This window comes from Nansenia antarctica (assembly GCF_963989245.1).
Source record: "Nansenia antarctica genome assembly, chromosome: 6".
Lineage (NCBI taxonomy): Eukaryota > Metazoa > Chordata > Actinopteri > Argentiniformes > Microstomatidae > Nansenia > Nansenia antarctica.
This window is the reverse complement of record NC_137676.1, coordinates 53,981,880-54,001,253: the sequence shown is the minus strand read 5'-3', so window position 1 is coordinate 54,001,253 and position 19,374 is coordinate 53,981,880. Positions and strand designations below refer to the sequence as shown.

At 48.6% G+C, this 19,374-nt stretch overlaps 1 protein-coding gene across 1 annotated transcript in view; it reads left to right on the top strand.

Moving 5' to 3' along the window:
* Nucleotides 1–19,374, top strand: part of fbxo41 (F-box protein 41) — a gene marked incomplete at both ends in the record, with an annotated part of 62,435 nt that overhangs the window by 39,209 nt on the left and 3,852 nt on the right. Inside the window, 11 exon segments of the mRNA XM_080535254.1 lie at nucleotides 5,326–5,399; nucleotides 11,356–11,783; nucleotides 14,501–14,742; nucleotides 15,462–15,464; nucleotides 15,466–15,552; nucleotides 15,554–15,579; nucleotides 16,687–16,839; nucleotides 17,771–17,866; nucleotides 19,111–19,174; nucleotides 19,177–19,215; nucleotides 19,217–19,232. Of these exon segments, the coding sequence (XP_080391380.1) occupies nucleotides 5,326–5,399; nucleotides 11,356–11,783; nucleotides 14,501–14,742; nucleotides 15,462–15,464; nucleotides 15,466–15,552; nucleotides 15,554–15,579; nucleotides 16,687–16,839; nucleotides 17,771–17,866; nucleotides 19,111–19,174; nucleotides 19,177–19,215; nucleotides 19,217–19,232 (1,228 nt within the window).

Here is a 19,374-nt window from a genome sequence, read left to right as displayed (position 1 = left end):
CGTGTCATCTCGCCGAAACCCTTGCATTAAAAATGTGGTCGTGTGCGTCGTCGCCGATGGATACGGGCCTTTCCTGAGAGGACCTGTTCAATATTTAACCAACAGGATTGGAAAGAGCGCCGGAGTGTGGATAATATCGAATTAGATAACGAGGGAGGGAGGGAGGATGTGTGGGGCATTCGTGTTTGTGTGTGTGTGTGTGTGTGTGTGTGTGTGTGTGTGTGTGTGTGTGTGTGTGTGTGTGTGTGTGTGTGTGCGTGTGCGTGTGCGTGTGCGTGTGCGTGCGCGTGTGTGTGCGCGTGTGTGTATATATGTGTGTGATTATGTGTCTGTTATATGTGTTTGGGTATTCACATGTATGTGTGTGCGTGTGTGTATATATGTGTGTGATTATATGTCTGTTATATGTGTTTGGGTATTCACCTGTGTGTGTGTGTGTGTGTGTGTGTGTGTGTGTGTGTTTGTTTTGTGTGTGTCTCCTCATCATATCACCCTCCACTCTTTCTACTCATTTAATCTGTGTGTGTGTCTGTCCAGGGTGTAGTTCCTCCGTCATAACCAGGCGTCAGTCATTGTGCTGGAAGCTTCTGGATTAATTCAGCTGTGAGTTGCCCCCTGCAGAGAGGCTTCACAGCCGCTGACAGATGCTGCGCTCGTTTGAAGTGGTTAGGTGTTTAGCAGAGAGGAAGAGGCAGGTATGATGAGAGAAGACACAAGATACAAGATGTTTATTTGTCACTCTGGTACAGTCGTGTGAGACACTTTGGCTGGGGGGGTGGGGCTCCATTGAGGGTGCATATAAGAAGACATGTAGAATGTTTATGTTAAGTATTTGTAAAGAGACAATGCATATTAATTTATTTATTTATTGGAAGGATCCCTATTAGCTATACCCATAGGCATGAGCTACTTTTATCGGGGTCCACATTTAAAACATACATAACAAATAACATTTAACATATAAAACATACTTAAATTACAAATATCAAACATTAAAATATATCATACATCATACAATTTTACATTTGGCATAATATGAAACACTTATTAATGAACATGTCAAATGTAAATACGCCAGATTTAGCCAGAACAGCTAATTTTCATCCGTAGTCCCTGGCCAGTTATAAAAAGGCTTCTTAATATAGAATAGGATATGAATATGATAACAAAATATAAGAGGCAAAGATTTAAAATAAAATAAGATTAGAATAAAAAGATTAAATATAGCGAATTATCTGCATTTGACATCATATCCTGTCAGTAAGACCTGTGCTAAGCCCCAGGCCACTTCTGGCATGTGTCCTTTCAACAAGCAGAGGGGTCCGAGGAAGAGTTTGACCTATTTAGGCGACATGACCATAAGTGTTACCTTTGGTTTGACCATCATAGGTGATGAGAACACATTCTCTCCTGCCATAACCACCTAGCCCAGGTCTATGTCAAGACTAAAAACCCATCTTTTTAATATTGCCTTTAAATGACTAAATCATTAAATTAAGATTATATAATGATTAAAGCACTTTGAGCTGCAACGTTTGCAGGAAAAGCGCTATACAAATAAAAGTTATTCTTATTCTTATTCTTATTCTTATTATTATGTCAGTACGTGTTTATCAGCATGAATGTTTATACATCGATAAAAGCGTCTTGCGGATGCGCGTTCCCAGACTCATAAAGAGTCTATTATTAGCGCGTAGTCGTAGACTGACCGAGAAAAGAAACCCGCAGACCCCTCTGTGTTACCATGGAAACCGCCGGCCCCGCGCTCAGTTCCCCCAGCGAGCCCAGGTGACAGGGGAGACATCGGCGACCCCGGTCCGACTCGTATCTCAGAGACAGGCTAGCTTGTCTCTGTGTGTGTGTGTGTGGTGTGTGGGTGTGTGTGCGTGTGTGTTAATGGCAGCGGAATATTCCAGGGTCCGGCGTTTTACCTCTCATTACAGAGTGTTTAGATACAATTAGCCCCCCTCGTTCATCCATCCCCCAGCTCAGCTCGCCGTTAAAGTGGTTTAGCAGTCAAACCTTTTTACAAGCGCCTCTTAATCAGTTCTAAGTGTGCTTTAGTACGAGCGCCGTGTTGTGCCGGGCTGCTGTGAGCTGTGATTGCTGTGGTTTTCTAAAAGTGGCTTTTCGAGATCGAAATCTTCCAATCTGGAAAACAGCTATTCATTCCTTATCTTGTTCGTAACGACAATAGATTTGCGAGGATAAAGGGATCCATTGTGTGTGGTATCGACACAAGAGAAGTCTCACTGTGAGCCCTACTTCCAAACAACGTCATCAGGCAGTGTGGGGAGGCAGTACACACACACACACACACACACACACACACACACACACACGCACACACACCTGCGTCCATTCACAGACAGGCTGGCATCTACAGTACAGTAGGAAACAGCCATGTTAGAAAACACCATACAGATATGATAGGACACCATACAGATATGATAGGACTGCTATTTGATAGGCTGCTGGAACGACTAATTATATTCATATATCTTATGAGAGAGTGAGAGAGAGAGACAGAGAGAGAGAGAGAGAGAATTCTAGTTAATCCAGAAATGCTTTATCACAAATACACGCAATACAAACATTTACAAGATAAAACCAATGGGAAGCATATACGGAGAGAGAGAAAGAGTGAGAGAGGCAAAGAGAGAGACAGAGAAAGAGACTGAGAGAGACAGAGAGACAGAGACAGAGAGAGAGAAAGAGAGAGAGACAGAGAGACATAGAGAGAGAGACAGAGACATAGAGAGAGAGACAGAGAGACAGAGAAAGAGAGAGAGAGAGAGACAGAGACATAGAGACAGAGAGAGAGAGAGACAGAGAGACAGAGAGACAGAGAGAGAGACATAGAGAGAGAGAGAGAGACAGAGGGAGAGAGAGAGACAGAGAGAGAGAGACACAGACACTGGTGGTATTTCAGTGTAAAGGTCGTCCCCCGTTTCTGAGGTGGATGAGGCAGATGGTTCACATTCCAGTCCATTTCTGGAGATTTGGCTCTGCGGTTCTGCTGTTCTGTGGTTCTGTGGGTCTGTGGGTCTGCTGTTCTGCGGTTCTGCTGTTCTGCGGTTCTGTGGGTCTGTGGGTCTGTGGGTCTGTGGTTCTGCGGTTCTGTGGGTCTGTAGTGAGGGAGTGAGTGAGGTGGATGGGTGTTTGCCTGGGTCCTTCCTGGTACGTTTCCACTGGCGCCGGGCCCAGTCAGAACTGTGTGTGTGTGTGTGTGTGTGTGTGTGTGTGTGTGTGTGTGTGTGTGTGAGCTCAGCATCGGACAGGTTTGCCTGACTAAGCCCCACCTGGCACGCGCACGCACACACATACACACACACGCACACACACACACAACACTGCACACCTCACTGTGGTAAGTTACTACCAGGGCTGTGAGAGAGAGAAAGAGGGGGGGGGGGAGAAAGGGAGGGAGGGCCTTGAGGGAGGAGAGAAAAAGAGATGAAAAGAAGGAGGAAGAGCCGGAAGGCAGGGAGAGAAAGGGAGTGGTAGAACAAGATGGATGGAGGTAGGGCAAAGAGGGAAGGAAAATGAGAAAGGGATAGCGGATAGAGATGAGAGGGAGGGAGAGGAGGGAGAGAGAAAGAGAGAGAGAGAGAGGAGGGGTGGCAAGGCGGAGGGAGGGAGAGAGAGGGGGGACAGTACAGAGGGAGGGGAGACACAGTGGGGTTGTTATAGTACATAGAGACAGGGGAAGAGATGGACAGACTAACAAGAGAGAAAGGGAAATATGTCAGGCCCACGCCCAAAACCCACAGCACGCACACACGCACACACACACGCACACACACACACACACACACACACACACACACACACACACACACACACACACACACACACACAGAGACACACACACCTCTGAATTCCTCCCTGTGTTAAATAGGGGGATTACCAGCCCTCCCACCCTCTCACCGTGTGTCAGACGCACTTCCTTAACTCTGGCCAATTAACCGGCATGTTGTTAGAGGTCTCGTCCAATCACAATTAATCTAATCTTTACAGCCTCAGACAGTGCCCAGACACAGTAGAATAGTCTGTCTTTTAGCTCAAAACTAGACTCTGGCAATTCAAGTTATTTTTCCCAGTTTTTCGGTGTGGGTTTATGTTATGTTGTCAGTGCGTTTCATGTTTTAAAAATAGCCGAACGTGTTGTGTGTGACTTATTTATAAGAATTAATTGAAGTTAGCCTTTATTCCGGGTTTTCAAAGTAGCAATTTGTCGATTTGTAATTTTATACTGTCGAGGTCCCTCTTGACCACTTCCACTACAGAATTTCTATCGAATAAAATACATGTTTGAATAAAAGCTAGTTGGACTTGATGTTAGACCGCATTTGAGGTTGAAACACATTAGGAAAGTGATTTTTGGAGGGAGATATCACTTCAAGACCACGTTTAGGACGCACTTTCTAATCAGACAACACCGTGTATCAACTCTGCTGGTCGTCCTCCTGATAACCAATGAGATCTCACAGCCAGGGCTTGTGGTATGTCTGTATTCTACTTATTTTGGCCATTGACATTTCTACAGCGACTACAGTACTTGACGCTCTATGACAGTATTTGTACACCAGCATTTGGCAGAGAACTGTGTTTTACGTGCTTCGGTTTGTAGCGTGACGTGTGTATAATAATCTGGGAGCGTTGATGGAGTATGTACATGTATTTATTTGGTAAATAATTGAGCGGGATCCAAGACCCGCCCTCTGGGTGTGTTGGTGACCGTTGACGACCTCTCCACAGAGCAGGAGGGTGGATGGAAGGTGGATGGAAGGCCACAACAACTACATATGGAGATCTATGAGGATTGTTAACGCTGTCGTGCAGCACACACACACGCGCACGCACACACACACAGTCTCGCTCTCTCTCTCTCTAAACACACACACACACACACACACACACACACACACACACTCTGTCTCTCTGTCTTTCTCTTTCTTCAATCTCACACACACACACACACTCTCTGTCTCTCTCTCTGTCTTTCTCTCTCTCGCTCTCACACACACTCACACACACACACACACGCGCACACACACGCACGCACACACACGCGCACACACACGCACTCTGTCTTTCTGTCTTTCTCTTTCGTCAATCTCACACACACACACACACTCTGTCTCTCTCTCTGTCTTTCTCTCTCTCGCTCTCACACACACACACACACACACAGAGAGAGAGAGAGAGAGAGAGAGAGAGATGTGTGTCCTCAAACACAGTACATCTTTTTCCCCTGTTTTTTCATTCCCTGTGTTTTTTAATGTCCGTGTAACATGACTCTCTCTGTCTCTTCCCCTGCAGAGGAACTCCAGTATCTCAGGGACATCCAGAGGGATGTACCAGGTGTCTGACCGACGCTCCTCCCCCAGCACGGGGTAAGTCACTGCCTCCACCCCCCCCACACACACACCCCACCACCCCCCTGTTGTCCTGGTGGGCGCTGGACTGAGGGACAATCTACCAACCACGCAGAAACAGTGGAGGAGTTGTCCGACCCCACAAGCCCTCACTCAACACACACACACACACAGACACACACACACACACACACACACACACACACACACACACACTCTCTGTCTCTCTCCTCTCTCTCTTTCTCTGTCCCTCTCTGCCAACCCCTGCACAGACTCAGGCTCACACACATGCCGAGGATTGTGGGTAGAAGATTCGATAACTTCAGTGTTCAGACAGGCGCAGACAGGATCAAATAAGGTCCTGTTAAAAACCTGCCTCCGAGGCGCCGTCTGTGCGAACCGTGAAATGCACTCCGACATTGGGACGCCACCGTCTCACCCCAGTGAATCATGGGACAGCGAGACACCCGTCGACTCCTGTCCCTCGATTCCCGACGTTTCCTCAAGCCTTTCCGTCTCTCAGATATGAATATGAATTTGTTTGAGTCAAAAGTGTGTGTGTGACACAGTTTTCTATTTTTTACATGCTTGTTCAAGTGAGAGATCTGACACCTGTTGATGGAGGTATTCATATTTCCATGTTCAGAAGTGTCTTGTTTTGGTTTTCCACTCGCGTGTCGATGTTTGGCACTGTATCCTCTGTAATTGGCTCGGATCGACACCGAAATGGCGCAGTTTCTCCTCCTCGGCCCCACTTTGCGTTACGAGTCAGGAAACTGGCCTTCGTCCATGTTATACACTGCGGTAATGATCTCCACCCTATTAGCCAGCGCCTCCGATTGATCCTGCTGCCGTATTGATTCAAGCATAGTCCATCTGTGGTGACCTCTCATCTATTGGACGACGCCACTCTCAGTCAACAGGGTCGGGCTTAAAGGTCTCACGCACGACTTGCGCGCCCCGCGCTAATTACCCCTAATTTACGGTCGGGTGGTCACTGATCTCGAGTCAGATTTGACGCTTTCCCCCCCACTGAATGGTTAATGACACGGGCATGGCGCTGTACGCTGTACGCTGATCCCAGATCTGATCCTAACGGCGAGAATAAGACGCTAATTGCGTATCGGCATTTCCTCTCACTGTTCTCTGTATAGATCCACCAATAACGGTGGAGCGTTACCCAACGTTCAGATGCGTTGCGTAGAACGGGTACGGGTTATCTTGTGTGTTTGAATCGGTGAGTGACGTCAGCTCTTTCCGTTATATTTCTATCCGCTACGCTCCGTGTTTCACTTTACTGAATACATCCCAGGGATTACCTCCCAGATTTGTATCTAATCCTCAGTAGCCAGACCAAGTGTCTCTAATAAAAAGCACAGTGGGACCCCAGTAGATTGACAAGCAGCCGTCTCCAAGGCTGTTTAATCACAATTCCCTCTCGGCCCATTTCCCCCGATCCCAGGAATGCGCGAGGCCCTTTCCACGTAGCTAACAGCCGCTAATGAGCTGCAACCGTCAGACACTTGCGTTTGACGCTAAGACACGTAGCCTAGGCATGTCCTACACGTCACTGCTGGAGGGCTCCGAGAGGTCCCAGTACGCTCTTGTGGTGTTTTATTGACATAGGCTATGTATATATTATATATATATATATATATGTCTAATATATATACAGGGGTGGAAATTTGTCACGTTTTAGCCGTTTTACCCTCAAAATAGGTCAACCATTTTCATAAATGGTCTTTGTTTTCAGGCAATGTTGTCACCTTTTTGGGCCATCACCAGTTTGCATCCCTGTATTTATGTTGAACAAAAAACACTCTTTTACTGCAACCAAGTCATGACTCACTCAGGAAAGCCCCCTCCTTATCATTCCAACATTGATTAATGGAAGAATAAACGTATCCTTTCACCCTGTGGGATTCTTGAAGAAACAGTCACGGATGATTCCGGATGGAACCCTACTCTTCGATATGCAGTTCATCCACTGGGCATACTTAACGACTTAATACCATAATCATATTTTCTATGTGGCCACTCAAGTGATCAGAAGCCATTAGCTGCCTGCGACAGACAGCGCTAGCAGCTAGTGTAATGCGTAGGTCGGTCTCCGCAACCACCACTGCTAACCGTCCGTGCTGTAGAGCCGCAGTGTAAAAAGATGTTTGTGTGTGATATTCTGTTTTCTGTTTAATATTCTGTTCAAACTGTGCTCCCTCCCGCTGTTTGTGGAAAAGACGCCTTGACTCCCACAAAGACAGGGAAGCATTCCGACGGGAAGGGAGTTGAATGACGGAAGGTCAGAAGTTTCATTTTCATTTCATTTTCAGTGAGACTGAGGGGTTTTTGAAGCTCCTCGTTATATTTCTGGTCTGTTCAGTGGAGGACAAGGATAAACAGTCGGGTGAGATAGCGATATTGCGTTTTTTCGCTAATCGCTCTATCTCTGTACGGCCGGGGCTGCTACAGAAACACTGCTTTCCCCTGTGGTCTAAGACAGACTTCTAAGACAGAGTTGTTAAGTTTTTTGCCTCAGAGCGTCCACCCTGCCTCTTACTTCTAAATTGGTGTACTTGCTCATGTCGTGCCTAAAGGCCTTTTTGCGCTTGAGTAGAGTTCCAACTGATGTTTTAGCAACCATAAACTTAAAATGATTGTGACTTCTTTATTTTTTATGTTTTATTGTTATGTCACATAACACAAGTGTAAGAGAGTCAAATTCTTAGGCTTTGGTTCCTGACATCGCAGCACAAGACAATAAGGCGACAGGCATAATTAAAAAACAAAAAAAACAAATACAGTGCCCTTGAAAAGTATTGGAACCGGGAAGCATTCTGTCTTCTTTACTCCCAACAGTTTGGTTTTGAAATAAATGAATATAATGAATTATTCTCAGCTTTAATTATTGCTTTTAAATGTTTTCCGTTTTCAGATTTGTTTCACCATTTAGAAATGGCAACCCTTTTTATACATAGTCCCTCTATTTCAGGGAACCTTTAGTGTTGGAAAATTGTCTTGACAGGTGTTCCTGGTTAGTCATGTGTGTTCCGTCACATCATCTGTGCAGCTGCAGCATAAAGAGAGCTGTCAATGTCTCCTATTGATTCTAGTCTACATGTTATTTTGGAGTGGTCTGTTATTGGTGTCAGTCAGCATGAAGACCAGAGAGTTTGTCACTGGCACTCAACTCAAGGAAACCGTTATTGGAAACCAATATAATCTAATATACAGCCGTTTAGCTGGAGCTTTTATCCAAAGCGACTTACATTCGCTTTGGATAAAAGACTTAGATCCCCTAAGATCTTTTGTGTTGACGGTTCCGAGCTGGAGTTTGTCTCTTGTTACAAATACCTTGGCCTTTGGCTGGACTCATCCCTCTCCTTCACCACCCACATAAAGCACCTGCAGACAAAAGTCAAAGCTCGCCTAAGCTTTTTATAACGGAACAAGGCCTCTTTCACCCGTGCAGCCAAACATACCCTTGTCAAGATGACCATCCTGCCCATATTCGACTATGGCGATACCATCTATAGGATGGCATCTCAGTCTGCCCTCAGGAAACTCGACACACTCCATCACTCCGCCATTCGTTTTGCCACTGGTGCGCCTTTCACAACTCACCACTGTGACCTGTACACCCTGGTAGACTGGACATCTCTTTACAGCAGACGGCTCTGTCACTGGCTTCATCTTATCTACAGAACCATACTTTGCAAAACACCTTTCTACCTCTCATCCCTTCTGCACCTCTCTCACCGCCCCGTCATCTTGTCCGACTCACCATTCCCAAAGCCCGTACCGTTGTCGGTCGCAGCGCTTTCCGGTTCGCTGCAGCACACGACTGGAACACCTGACAGAACACCCTCAAACTCACCGCCCTCACCTCACTCACTGCTTTCAAACAAATTCTGCATCGAACCATAATCGATCAATGCACCTGCTGATCACCGTCTCTCACCCATCCCATAACCCATCGCTGCCTCATTTTAAGTACCCCTGCTCCACTCCCCCCGCTATCCCTCACCTCTGCTCTTCCTCACCCCTACATCCTCCTTCTCTCTCCCCTCTCTCTGACTGTTAGTATTTTAATGCATCTGTATTTGCCAGTGTTTTATTGTTGTAAATTATTTAACCTTGTTTTATTTCTTGCTTCCCACCCCCCAAAGAGCCATTGCTTTTTGGTCAGGCTGCATTTGTAAATAAGAATTTGTTCTTACATGTTTGCCTGGTTAAATAAAGGTTAAATAAAAAACATTTGGTGAGTGCATATGTTTTCCAGTATATATGGTCCCAGCGGGATTTGAACCCACAATCGAAGCGTTGTTAGCGCTCTACCGACTGAGCCACAGAGGACCACCTCTCCACCGACCCCCCCCCCTACCTACCCAGACACCTCTCCACCGACCCCCCCCCCTACCTACCCAGACACCTCTCCACCGACCCCCCCCCTACCTACCCAGACACCTCTCCACCGACCCCCCCCCTACCTACCCAGACACCTCTCCACCTACCCCCCCTACCTACCCAGACTCCTCCTGTCTCCCCCTACCTACCCAGACTCCTCCTCCTGTCTCCCCCTACCTACCCAGACTCCTCCTGTACGGCCTGTCTCCCCGGAGCAGCTTTAGCAAGGCGAGAGAAAGAGAGAGAGAGAGAGAGAGAGAGAGAGAGAGAGAGAGAGAGACACAGAGAGAGAGAGAGAGAGAGAGAGAGAGAGAGAGAGAGAGAGAGAGAGAGAGAGGGGGTTAAAGGTCACTGCTTTGGCTGAGCTGAACAGTACTGGCAGAAGACTACGCGTTCGCTGACACTTCTCTCATACCATGGGAGTACAGCCAGCCAAAACTGGGTTGCCATGGTTTCCACAGCCTATTTATTTCGATTCCCCCAAGAGAGAGACAAAGAGTCCCTTGTCGGATCCTTCTCGTCGGAACTTCTGAAAAGGAAAAACATTTTGAAGTCGACCCTCGCCCGACGACAAAGATTGTTTTTGGGTATTGTTTTTGTTTTACCTGCAAGTAACTGCACTCTGTTTTACCTGCGAGTAATATGAAGACAGTGAGTTGGAAAAGGGTTTTGTTGAAGTGTGTCTCTCAAAGTTTCCACTGGCTCAACTCCCAGGTGGGAACACTACTAAACCCCTCTGATGTCGGTGTCTTGGCAGTTACAACAGTCCCCCGGAGACGTTAGATATACAAGAGAGCTCTGGTCGCTTATCTCTGTCATCCATGCCCCGACATGAAACAACGTTAGCTGAAGGCGTTAACGCGACCAGTGCAGAACACGCACTCTACGTTCCCCAGATGTTCTTCAGAAGCAGCCCTGAAAAACGGGAAATGATCATTTTCTTATCAGTAAATGTGCAACCGTGACCAGAAAGATGTGCTACTTTTAACCCAGGGGGTGCGTTTTTGAAGGGGTGTTCGTATTGGACGTTTTTCCAGTCGCGCTCACGCTCTCGTCCACCAGATCATGACTAGGTTAAGTGGACGCCTCAGGCACTTGCGCTGCTCTAACTCGGTGCTGCGTGGGGAATCAGATAGTAGTACAGCTATGGGTCGGTGTCAAACATGGGCCTTCTGGGTTTCAAACGCTCACTCTCAACTCTTCAGCACACTGCAAGGTTCCGCTTTGGGATTCAGGTGTATGTGTGTCATGACACGTACTTCCTGTTCAGTGTACTGTAGGGGAATATGTATGGAAACCTAAGTACCCACTCCATTCATTCCCTCAGGAAACAGTGACTCCAGCATAATAGTTCCTAATGAGTATTGACAGTAGATTATTTAGTTTTATGAAGTCTTCTCACGCCTCCTCCTCTCCACTCCCTCTCCTCTCCCTCTCCTTTTCCTCTCCCTCTCCTTTCCCTTCCCCTCTACCATTTCCCTCCCTCCCCTCTCTTCTCCCTCCCTCCCCCATCCCCTCTCCTCTCCCTCTCCTTTCCCTCCCTCCCTCCCTCCCCCCCTCCTCTCTCCAGGGCGTCGGGCCGGGTGAAGTCTGCATCCCAGGGCTCGGGGGGGGGCTACGACAGCGACAGCGTGGAGATGCACCCCATGGAGGAGTGTCCCGAGGGCCAGTACTACCACGTCCAGTGTCGGCTGGGCGAGGGGGGGGGCGGGGGAGGAGGAGGAGGAGGAGGAGGAGGGGGTGGCGGCTGCGGCGGAGGGGGGGGCTGCTACGAGCGCTCCCGTAGCTGGGGCCTCCGGAAGCAGGCCATCCAGAACTGGCAGCGGCGGCCGTACCGGAACAGCACGGAGGGGGAGGAGGGCGACGTGTCGGACGTGGGGTCCCGGACCACCGAGTCGGAGGCGGAGGTGTGGGAGCAGCAGGAGAGGAGGGCCGCGCTGGCCGAGGTGCAGCAGTGCGCCGCCCCCGGTGGCCGGTCCGGGTATCGCCTGGGCACGGGTGAGTAGAGGAGGCTAACATGCTAACAGGCTAACAGGCTAACGCTAACCACTGTGGGGTTTGACCTTTTATACAAGGACGGACACGCACACACATACACACACACACACATACACACACAGGCACACACACACAGGCACAGACCACACACACAGACACACACACACAGGCACAGGTGCACACACACACGCACAAACACACACACATTTCCCTACTGTACATCCCAGGCCAACAGTCCAGTAGGTCACAGAAGGACAAAGGGACAGAAGGACAGAGGGACAGAGGGACAGAAGGACAGCGTATGTGGGTCAGGGTGAGTCCCAGCTGTGGAGGGAGGCGGGCCAGAGCTCAGCGGGACGCCCGCGTCACCCAGGGGTGAGTAATGACCAGCCTGGCCCAGACACTGACTCTGGATCAGCCTGGGGCGGCTTTCATAGAGAGACGACCAATCACACCTGACTGGCCCCGCGCGCACACATGATCCCCTGGCTGACGTCCTCCACTGTTACTGTACATGCACGCACACACACACACACACACACACACACACACACACACACACACACACACACACATACACACACACACACACATACATACTCCCCCTAATACACACTGGGGAACAACCTAAACCAATAGACTGTGTGTGTGTGTGTGTGTGTGTGTGTGTCTGTGTGCGCATGCGTGCGTGCCTGTCCATGCGTGTGTGCACGTATGTGGGCATGTATTCTCACACTAGTACAGTACTCCAGTGCGCACTGTGTGTGTGTGTGTATATACTTTCTCCTTTATGACATAGCCAGCTGGTCATGCGCTTCTGTTCTCCAGCTCCAACCTACCGCTAGCGTCCATCTCTCCCTTTAATTACCTTTCCTCGCCAAACTTCCCACAATGCCTGGCTGCGGTCCTTCCATTGTATTAACAAGTCGCCTCGGCACGCGCCGTCGAGAAAGAGAGCAGGTGCAGCATCAATCTAGGGCAGGAAACGTTCTTATCGGACCTTACGAGGATCTAAAGGCCGTCGTGTGAGGCCACGGTTCTGACGTGCCGGTGACGTGATTCACCATGACGTTCGTCCGCCATCTTGGATTCTCAGAGCCTTTTTTTTTTTTGCTGCCAGGAATTGTGAAAGAGGATGTATCATGTAGTTGTTACTCTCCATCAATCACAGTTTGACTGGGCTTGAGTGTGTGTGTGTGTGTGTGAGTGTGTGTGTGTGTGTGTGTGAGTGTGAGTGTGAGTGTGAGTGTGAGTGTGAGTGTGAGTGTGAGTGTGAGTGTGAGTGAGTGTGTGTGTGTGTGTGTGTGTGTGTGTGTGTTGCTTCTAAAGCCTTCTTCCTCCCAAGGCCAAGAGCAACGACATGGACAGATGACTCATGCCTGACTGGCTGGGAGAAATGTGCCGGAATTTGATTGGCCTTCGCCCGGTGTTGTCGGCCAATACAGGAGAGACGTTTCAAATAGGAGCAGATCCTTCTTCCTGCTCTCTGAATCTCCTGGGATTACCACTGTCTCTCAGGTTGATCGTCGGCGCCTCCATGTGGACATGTGTGGAATAGAATTCCGATATATTCTGTGCCAGTTCTTCATGGCATTGATCCCACAACATGTCGGAAACATTCCTTTGAGATTCTGGTCCATGTTGACATGATTGCCCAATTCCTGCAGGTTTTTCAGGTGCACTTTCTAGCTGTGAATCTCTTGTTCTTACCACCATCCCAAAGTGTGTTCTGTTGGATTCAGATCCGGTGACTTGGGAAGGCAACTGAAGAACACTGGACTCATTGTCACGTTCATGAAACCAGTTTGAGACCACTTTTGCTTTGTGACATGTGAAGTAGCCATTAGAAGATGGGTACATTGTGGACTCAAATAGGCTGTGGCATTCAAGCGATAATTGATTGGTGTTAACAGGCCCAAAGTGTGCTACGGAAACATTCCCCACACCATGACACCACCTTGGACTGTTAACAGGTGTACAGGTGTACCTAATAAAGTGTTCTGCGAGTGTTTTTGCGACTGGTGATGGTGTGAGATATTGCTCAAACTATTTATAGTAGTATATTTCAGAATTTCTACAATATACCCAGACAATAGTAATACAGTAATACACTAGAGTACAGTAATACATAGAGTAATACACATCTTACAAAACACACGCTTTCAAGGCCAGGCCAGTTTATTTGTCTGGCACATTTCACAACAGGGGCAATTCAAATGATGATATTGTTATAATGTATTACATACCTTATTTTACAAAAATACAGTAAGAGGGGCAAAGTCAAAAAAATAAAAGTGACAATGAATAAAAGTCAAATATAAGAACTAAATAGATAAAACATTCGAGAAGACAATAGTGAACGGATAAAAGAGTGTATACAAGTTTAGGAACTTGGTGTGTAAAAAATAACAACCAAAAACATCGTACCATATCTTCACTCGAACAGCGTTTTAAAGCAAAGAATCAAAGACCCGACGTTTGACTCGACTCTCGTCCCCCCCCCGCCCCCTCCATCCCTCCCTCCCTCCCTCCCTCCCTCCCTCCCTCCATCCCTCCCTCCCTCCCTCCATCCATCCATCCCTCCCTCTCTCCTCCCTCCCTCCCTTTCTCATCCCTCCCTCCCTCCATCCCTCCCTCCCTCCATCCCTCCCTCCCTCCCCCTCTCCCTCCTTCCCTCCCTCACCCCCCCCCCCCCCCCGCCCCCTCCCTCCCTCTAGGGCGGTCGGAGGGGGGCTACAACAGGCCCCGGCGCCACGAGAAGAGCCCGTCGCGGTCCAACAACGAGGTGATCAGCCCGGAGGTGCTGAAGATGCGGGCGGCTCTGTTCTGCATCTTCACCTACCTGGACACCAAGACGCTGCTGCGGGCCGCCGAGGTCTGCCGGGACTGGAGGTTCGTGGCCCGCCACCCGGCCGTCTGGACCCGCGTGCTGCTGGAGAACGCCCGCATCTCCTCCAAGGTAGGACATACGACACACACACACACGGAGGTGCAGACGTACACATGCATGCACACGCACACTCATGCAGACGTACACACGCATGCACACGCACACTTGTGAACACACACACACACACAGACACTCATGCAGACATACACCTGCATGCACATGCACACACACACACACACACTCATGCAGTCATACACACACATGCACACGCACACTCGTGAACACACACACACACACACACGCACGCACTCATGCAGACATACACATGCATGCAGACGCACACACACACACACACTCATGCTGACATACACATGCATGCAGACGCACACTTGTGAACACACACACACACACACGCACACACTCTCTTTCTGCTATCACTACGAATAGAATATTGTATGTTACAACATGTAACTTCCCATAGATTATTGTCTCCAGCTGTCCATAACTGTCCATATCTTAATATGTGTGTGTCTGTGTGTCTAGTGAACGCCACTCTAGTACCATCGCTTTATGACTTTATTACTGTAGGATGACTTATTTACTTATTTACTTTAGTTGTTATTGTGATGTTGTATGTTGATGCTGCAATGTCAATGTTGAGGAACCAAAGCCAAAGAATGTTACTCTTGTGTACAGTGAGATGTAATAAAAGCCAAAATTGTGTGTGTGTGTGTGTGTGTGTGTGTGTGTGTGTGTGCGCGTGTGCGTGTGCGTGTGTGGTATGTCAGTTCCCTGGGCACCCTGTCTCAGTGGTGCACACAGACCCACTCCCTCATCCTCCAGAACCTCAAACCTCGACAGAGAGGCAAGAAGGAGACCCAAAGAGGAGTACCTCAAGAGCACACGGTGAGACACAAACACACACACACACACACACACACACACACACACACACACACACACACACAGAGAGAGAGAGAGACACTCATGATTAAAACATCTTGATATGTGAAACACAGTGGGGCACTATGGTTTTATATAAATATAGACTTCACTGAAGTGCTCTTTTATCTAGCACAAGGTCAAGCGTGTGTGTGTGTGTGTGTGTGTGTTGTGTGTGTGTGTGTGTGTGTGTGTGTGTGTGAGAGAGAGAGAGAGAGAGTGTGTGTGGGTGTGACTTTTTGTGTACGGGGTATATTAATGTGCTGAGTTACTGAGTCAAACACCTCCAGGCCCTCCTTTCATAACTGATATTGTGTGTGCGTGTGTGTGTGTGTGTGTGTGTGTGTGTGTGCGCGCATGTGTGTGTGTATGTGTAGTTTGACTAGAACAGTTTGACTAGAATTGTACTGGATGTTTCTTGGTGCCATGCATTATTAACATTCTACCGCATCGACCCCTGCAGCCGCATTAAGCGGCTCTGTCAAGTGCCTTTGATCTGGACAGACCTTTCCAGAAGCGTAAGAGTCAACGCGTTACCCTCTCTGAACCGAGGAGATCGTGGTGTAGCCCGTGCCGTTAGTAGACGTTAGGGTTTGATGACGCGTGTGGGTTTGGGATACTCTTTGGATATCGTCTAACCTTCTTTATCGGTGTGTCTGTCTCTCTCTCTCTCTCTCTCTCTCTCTCTCTCTCTCTCTCTCTCTCTCTCTCTCTCTCTCTCTCTCTCTCTAAATCTCTCGTCGTCACCTTTTGTCTCTCTTTCCCTCCATCCCTCCCTCTTTCCCTCCATTCCCCCTCCATCCATCCATCCCTCCTTCTCTCCTCCCTCCCCCTATTTCTCATCCCTCCCTCCCTCCCTCCCTTTCTCATCCCTCCCTCCCTCCCTTTCTCATCCCTCCCCCCCTCCATCCATCCCTCCCTCCCTTTCTCATCCCTCCCTCCCTCCCTTCCTCCCCCCCCATCCCTCCCTCCCTCCCCCCCCCTCCATCCCTCCCTCCCTCCCTCTATCCCTCCCTCTATCCCTCCCTCCCTCCCCCCCTCCCTCCCCACCTCCCTCCCTCCCTCCCACAGTGGCTGTCTGGAGGAGGGTCTAGAGGCGCTGCTGAAGGCCACCAGTGGGAACCTGCTGATCCTGAAGGTGTCCCACTGTCCCAACCTGCTGACCGACCGCTCCCTCTGGCTGGCCAGCTGCTACTGCAGGGCCCTCCAGGCCGTCACCTACAGGTAACCGCCACCAGAGGGCGCCGGATCTCATTTTTACCTGTGGGTTTTAACTTCATGTTCCATGTCGATGTTTTAGAGTTTATTCGGTTGTTAAGTCGTGACGTGTTTCCGGGTCCAAAGTTGGCTGAGGCGCTGTCTTCGAAATGCCGCAATAATAATAATAATGAATTATATTTATATAGCGCTTTTCCAAGGCTCAAATACCCTGACAATATGGGGAAAACGGGAAAGTGCTGTGTCCCTTGTTGTATGAATAGATCCGAGTCTAAAAAACGATTTAACTGTCATTCTACTGCTGTAGTACACTGGTATTCTGGTGCGGAGAATTTCTGGTTTGGACTCGGAAATTGCAAAACGTCACGTTTGACGTCAGACTTAACAACCGGATAGCACGCACGGAGGTAGACAGCTGTCGTTCAGATGACCTACAGTACCCTGGGTGGGTATTCCATCGATGTCGCTGAAGAAAACCCAGGCTAATTCGGATGATTTTCGATTCACGAGACTTAAAAAAAGAAAATAGAAAAATACAGGCTTATTTTTGAGACTTAGTTTTTCCGTGAGCAACATTGATGGAATACCCCGTCGGATTAGACGCAAAGACATCGGATCCCGAGACGCCGATGATTTGAGACCTCTATTCTAGATAGGTAGTGGAGGCAAGACACATGGCAGTCATAGAATATATTTATATATGTTACGGTACATGTGGGAAAACTAGGGTTAGGGTTAGGCGCTAGGGTGACTTGGTACATGCTGGCATGTCTAACCCTACCCCTAACCCTAACCCTAGCACCCTAGCACCTAACCCTAACCCTAGTTTTCCCACATGTACCGTATTCCCACATGTAACGTAACATGTATATATATATATCTACCATATAGATGTAGGTTTTGATATGTTTTGATATGGATGTGGTTGTTTTTCCAGGAGTGCCACAGACCCAGTAGGGCAGGAGGTGATCTGGGCCCTGGGGGCCGGCTGCAGAGACATCATCTCCCTCCAGGTGGCGCCACTGCACCCCTGGTAAGACAACACGGTTACCCCCGGTTACCCAGTTTCACTTGACTGGACCTCGTCCAGACCAGACTTTTCTTAGTTCGGAAAGCCTGGGGAAAATCCTTGGCAGAAAGTAGCTACAAAGGGGGGAGGGGGGGGGGACGGGGGGGGACCAGGTTGAATCGAGTGGTCGCCTCGCAACTCGTCAAATCAATCACATTTTCCTCAGTTGAATCACCTCGCTTGGGCAAAGCTCCAGAAGGTTTGTATCTTCAGGGTTCTCTTCAATGTTGCTAGCTAGCATCGGCGTCAGCTCTACAAAATAGTATTTACTCGGTCGGAAAAGACGACACATCAACAACAAGCAGCCACTCGACAGGGAATGTAGGAAGGGGGGAGGGGTTCTTGGAATGGAATGTTGTAGTTTTATATCAAATATGCTGAGAATTGAAGTCTGTCCCTCTACATTCTGGGAAATCGAGCACTAAGGAAGGCCTTCCCTTCCTGTAAGAGATGTGCCAATGAGTTGTTGCGCAATAACTCTCTGTGTCTCACTAAAGTCTAGCGTTTCCTGTCACCACATTTGTTTGCCAAGATTAGTGATCTCATAAGGAGTCGACTTTGTATATAAGGGCTGAGCTCAGAGAAGGAGGGTGGCTCTGGACTTTGTATATAAGGGCTGAGCTCAGAGAAGGAGGGGTGGCTCTGGACTTTGCAAACTCTAGGGGGATCTCCATGTTCTGTATATCCTTGTTGTACTCAAGTAGTAGGAATAAAAGGCTTCAAGCTAAGATGATCAATCTCCTTGTGTTCAATATTCAATATCAATAGAGAAGAAACCAGATTACAACAGTAACATCCAGTGAAATTGCCGAGCTCGTTCGCCCATCGCTCCGTCCTGTTCGATCCAAGCCAGATCGGCTAATCTAAAAACCTAAACGAGGTGTGGGAAATTGATTTGGAGCTATGGCTGATGCGAGACTAGTTTAGTTTACTGCACTGCGAGACTAGTTTAGTTCTCACATCAGTGTTAATGAAGGAAAGGAGAGGAGGAGAGGAGGCCGCATTAGACGATTGGGACACTCCCATGACGGCCTTGTTGATGAACTTTGTCTCTCTCTCTCTCCTCTCTCTCTCTCTCTCTCTCTCTCTCTCTCTCTCTCTCTCTCTCTCTCTCTCTCTCTCTCTCTCTCTCTCTCTCTCTCTCTCTCTCTCTCTCTCTCTCTCTCTCTCTCTCTCTCTCTCTCTCTCTCTCTCTCTCTCTCTTTCAGCCAACAGCCCGCTCGCTTCAGCAACAGATGCCTGCAGACGATTGGCCGATGCTGGCCACACCTCCCCGAGCCCTGGGAGTGGGCGGGGCTGGGTGTGGCATACAGGGGGCTGGCCTCATTGGGTGAGTATGGGCGGGGGGTGGGACCAGAGAATGAACCATAAACCATGGTACAGTGCACTGTGCAGACCTCCAATTCTGCAATTCTAAAGTTGGTTGATGAGCAGGTGAATTTTACTGAGCTGAAAACGTCATTATTATTTGT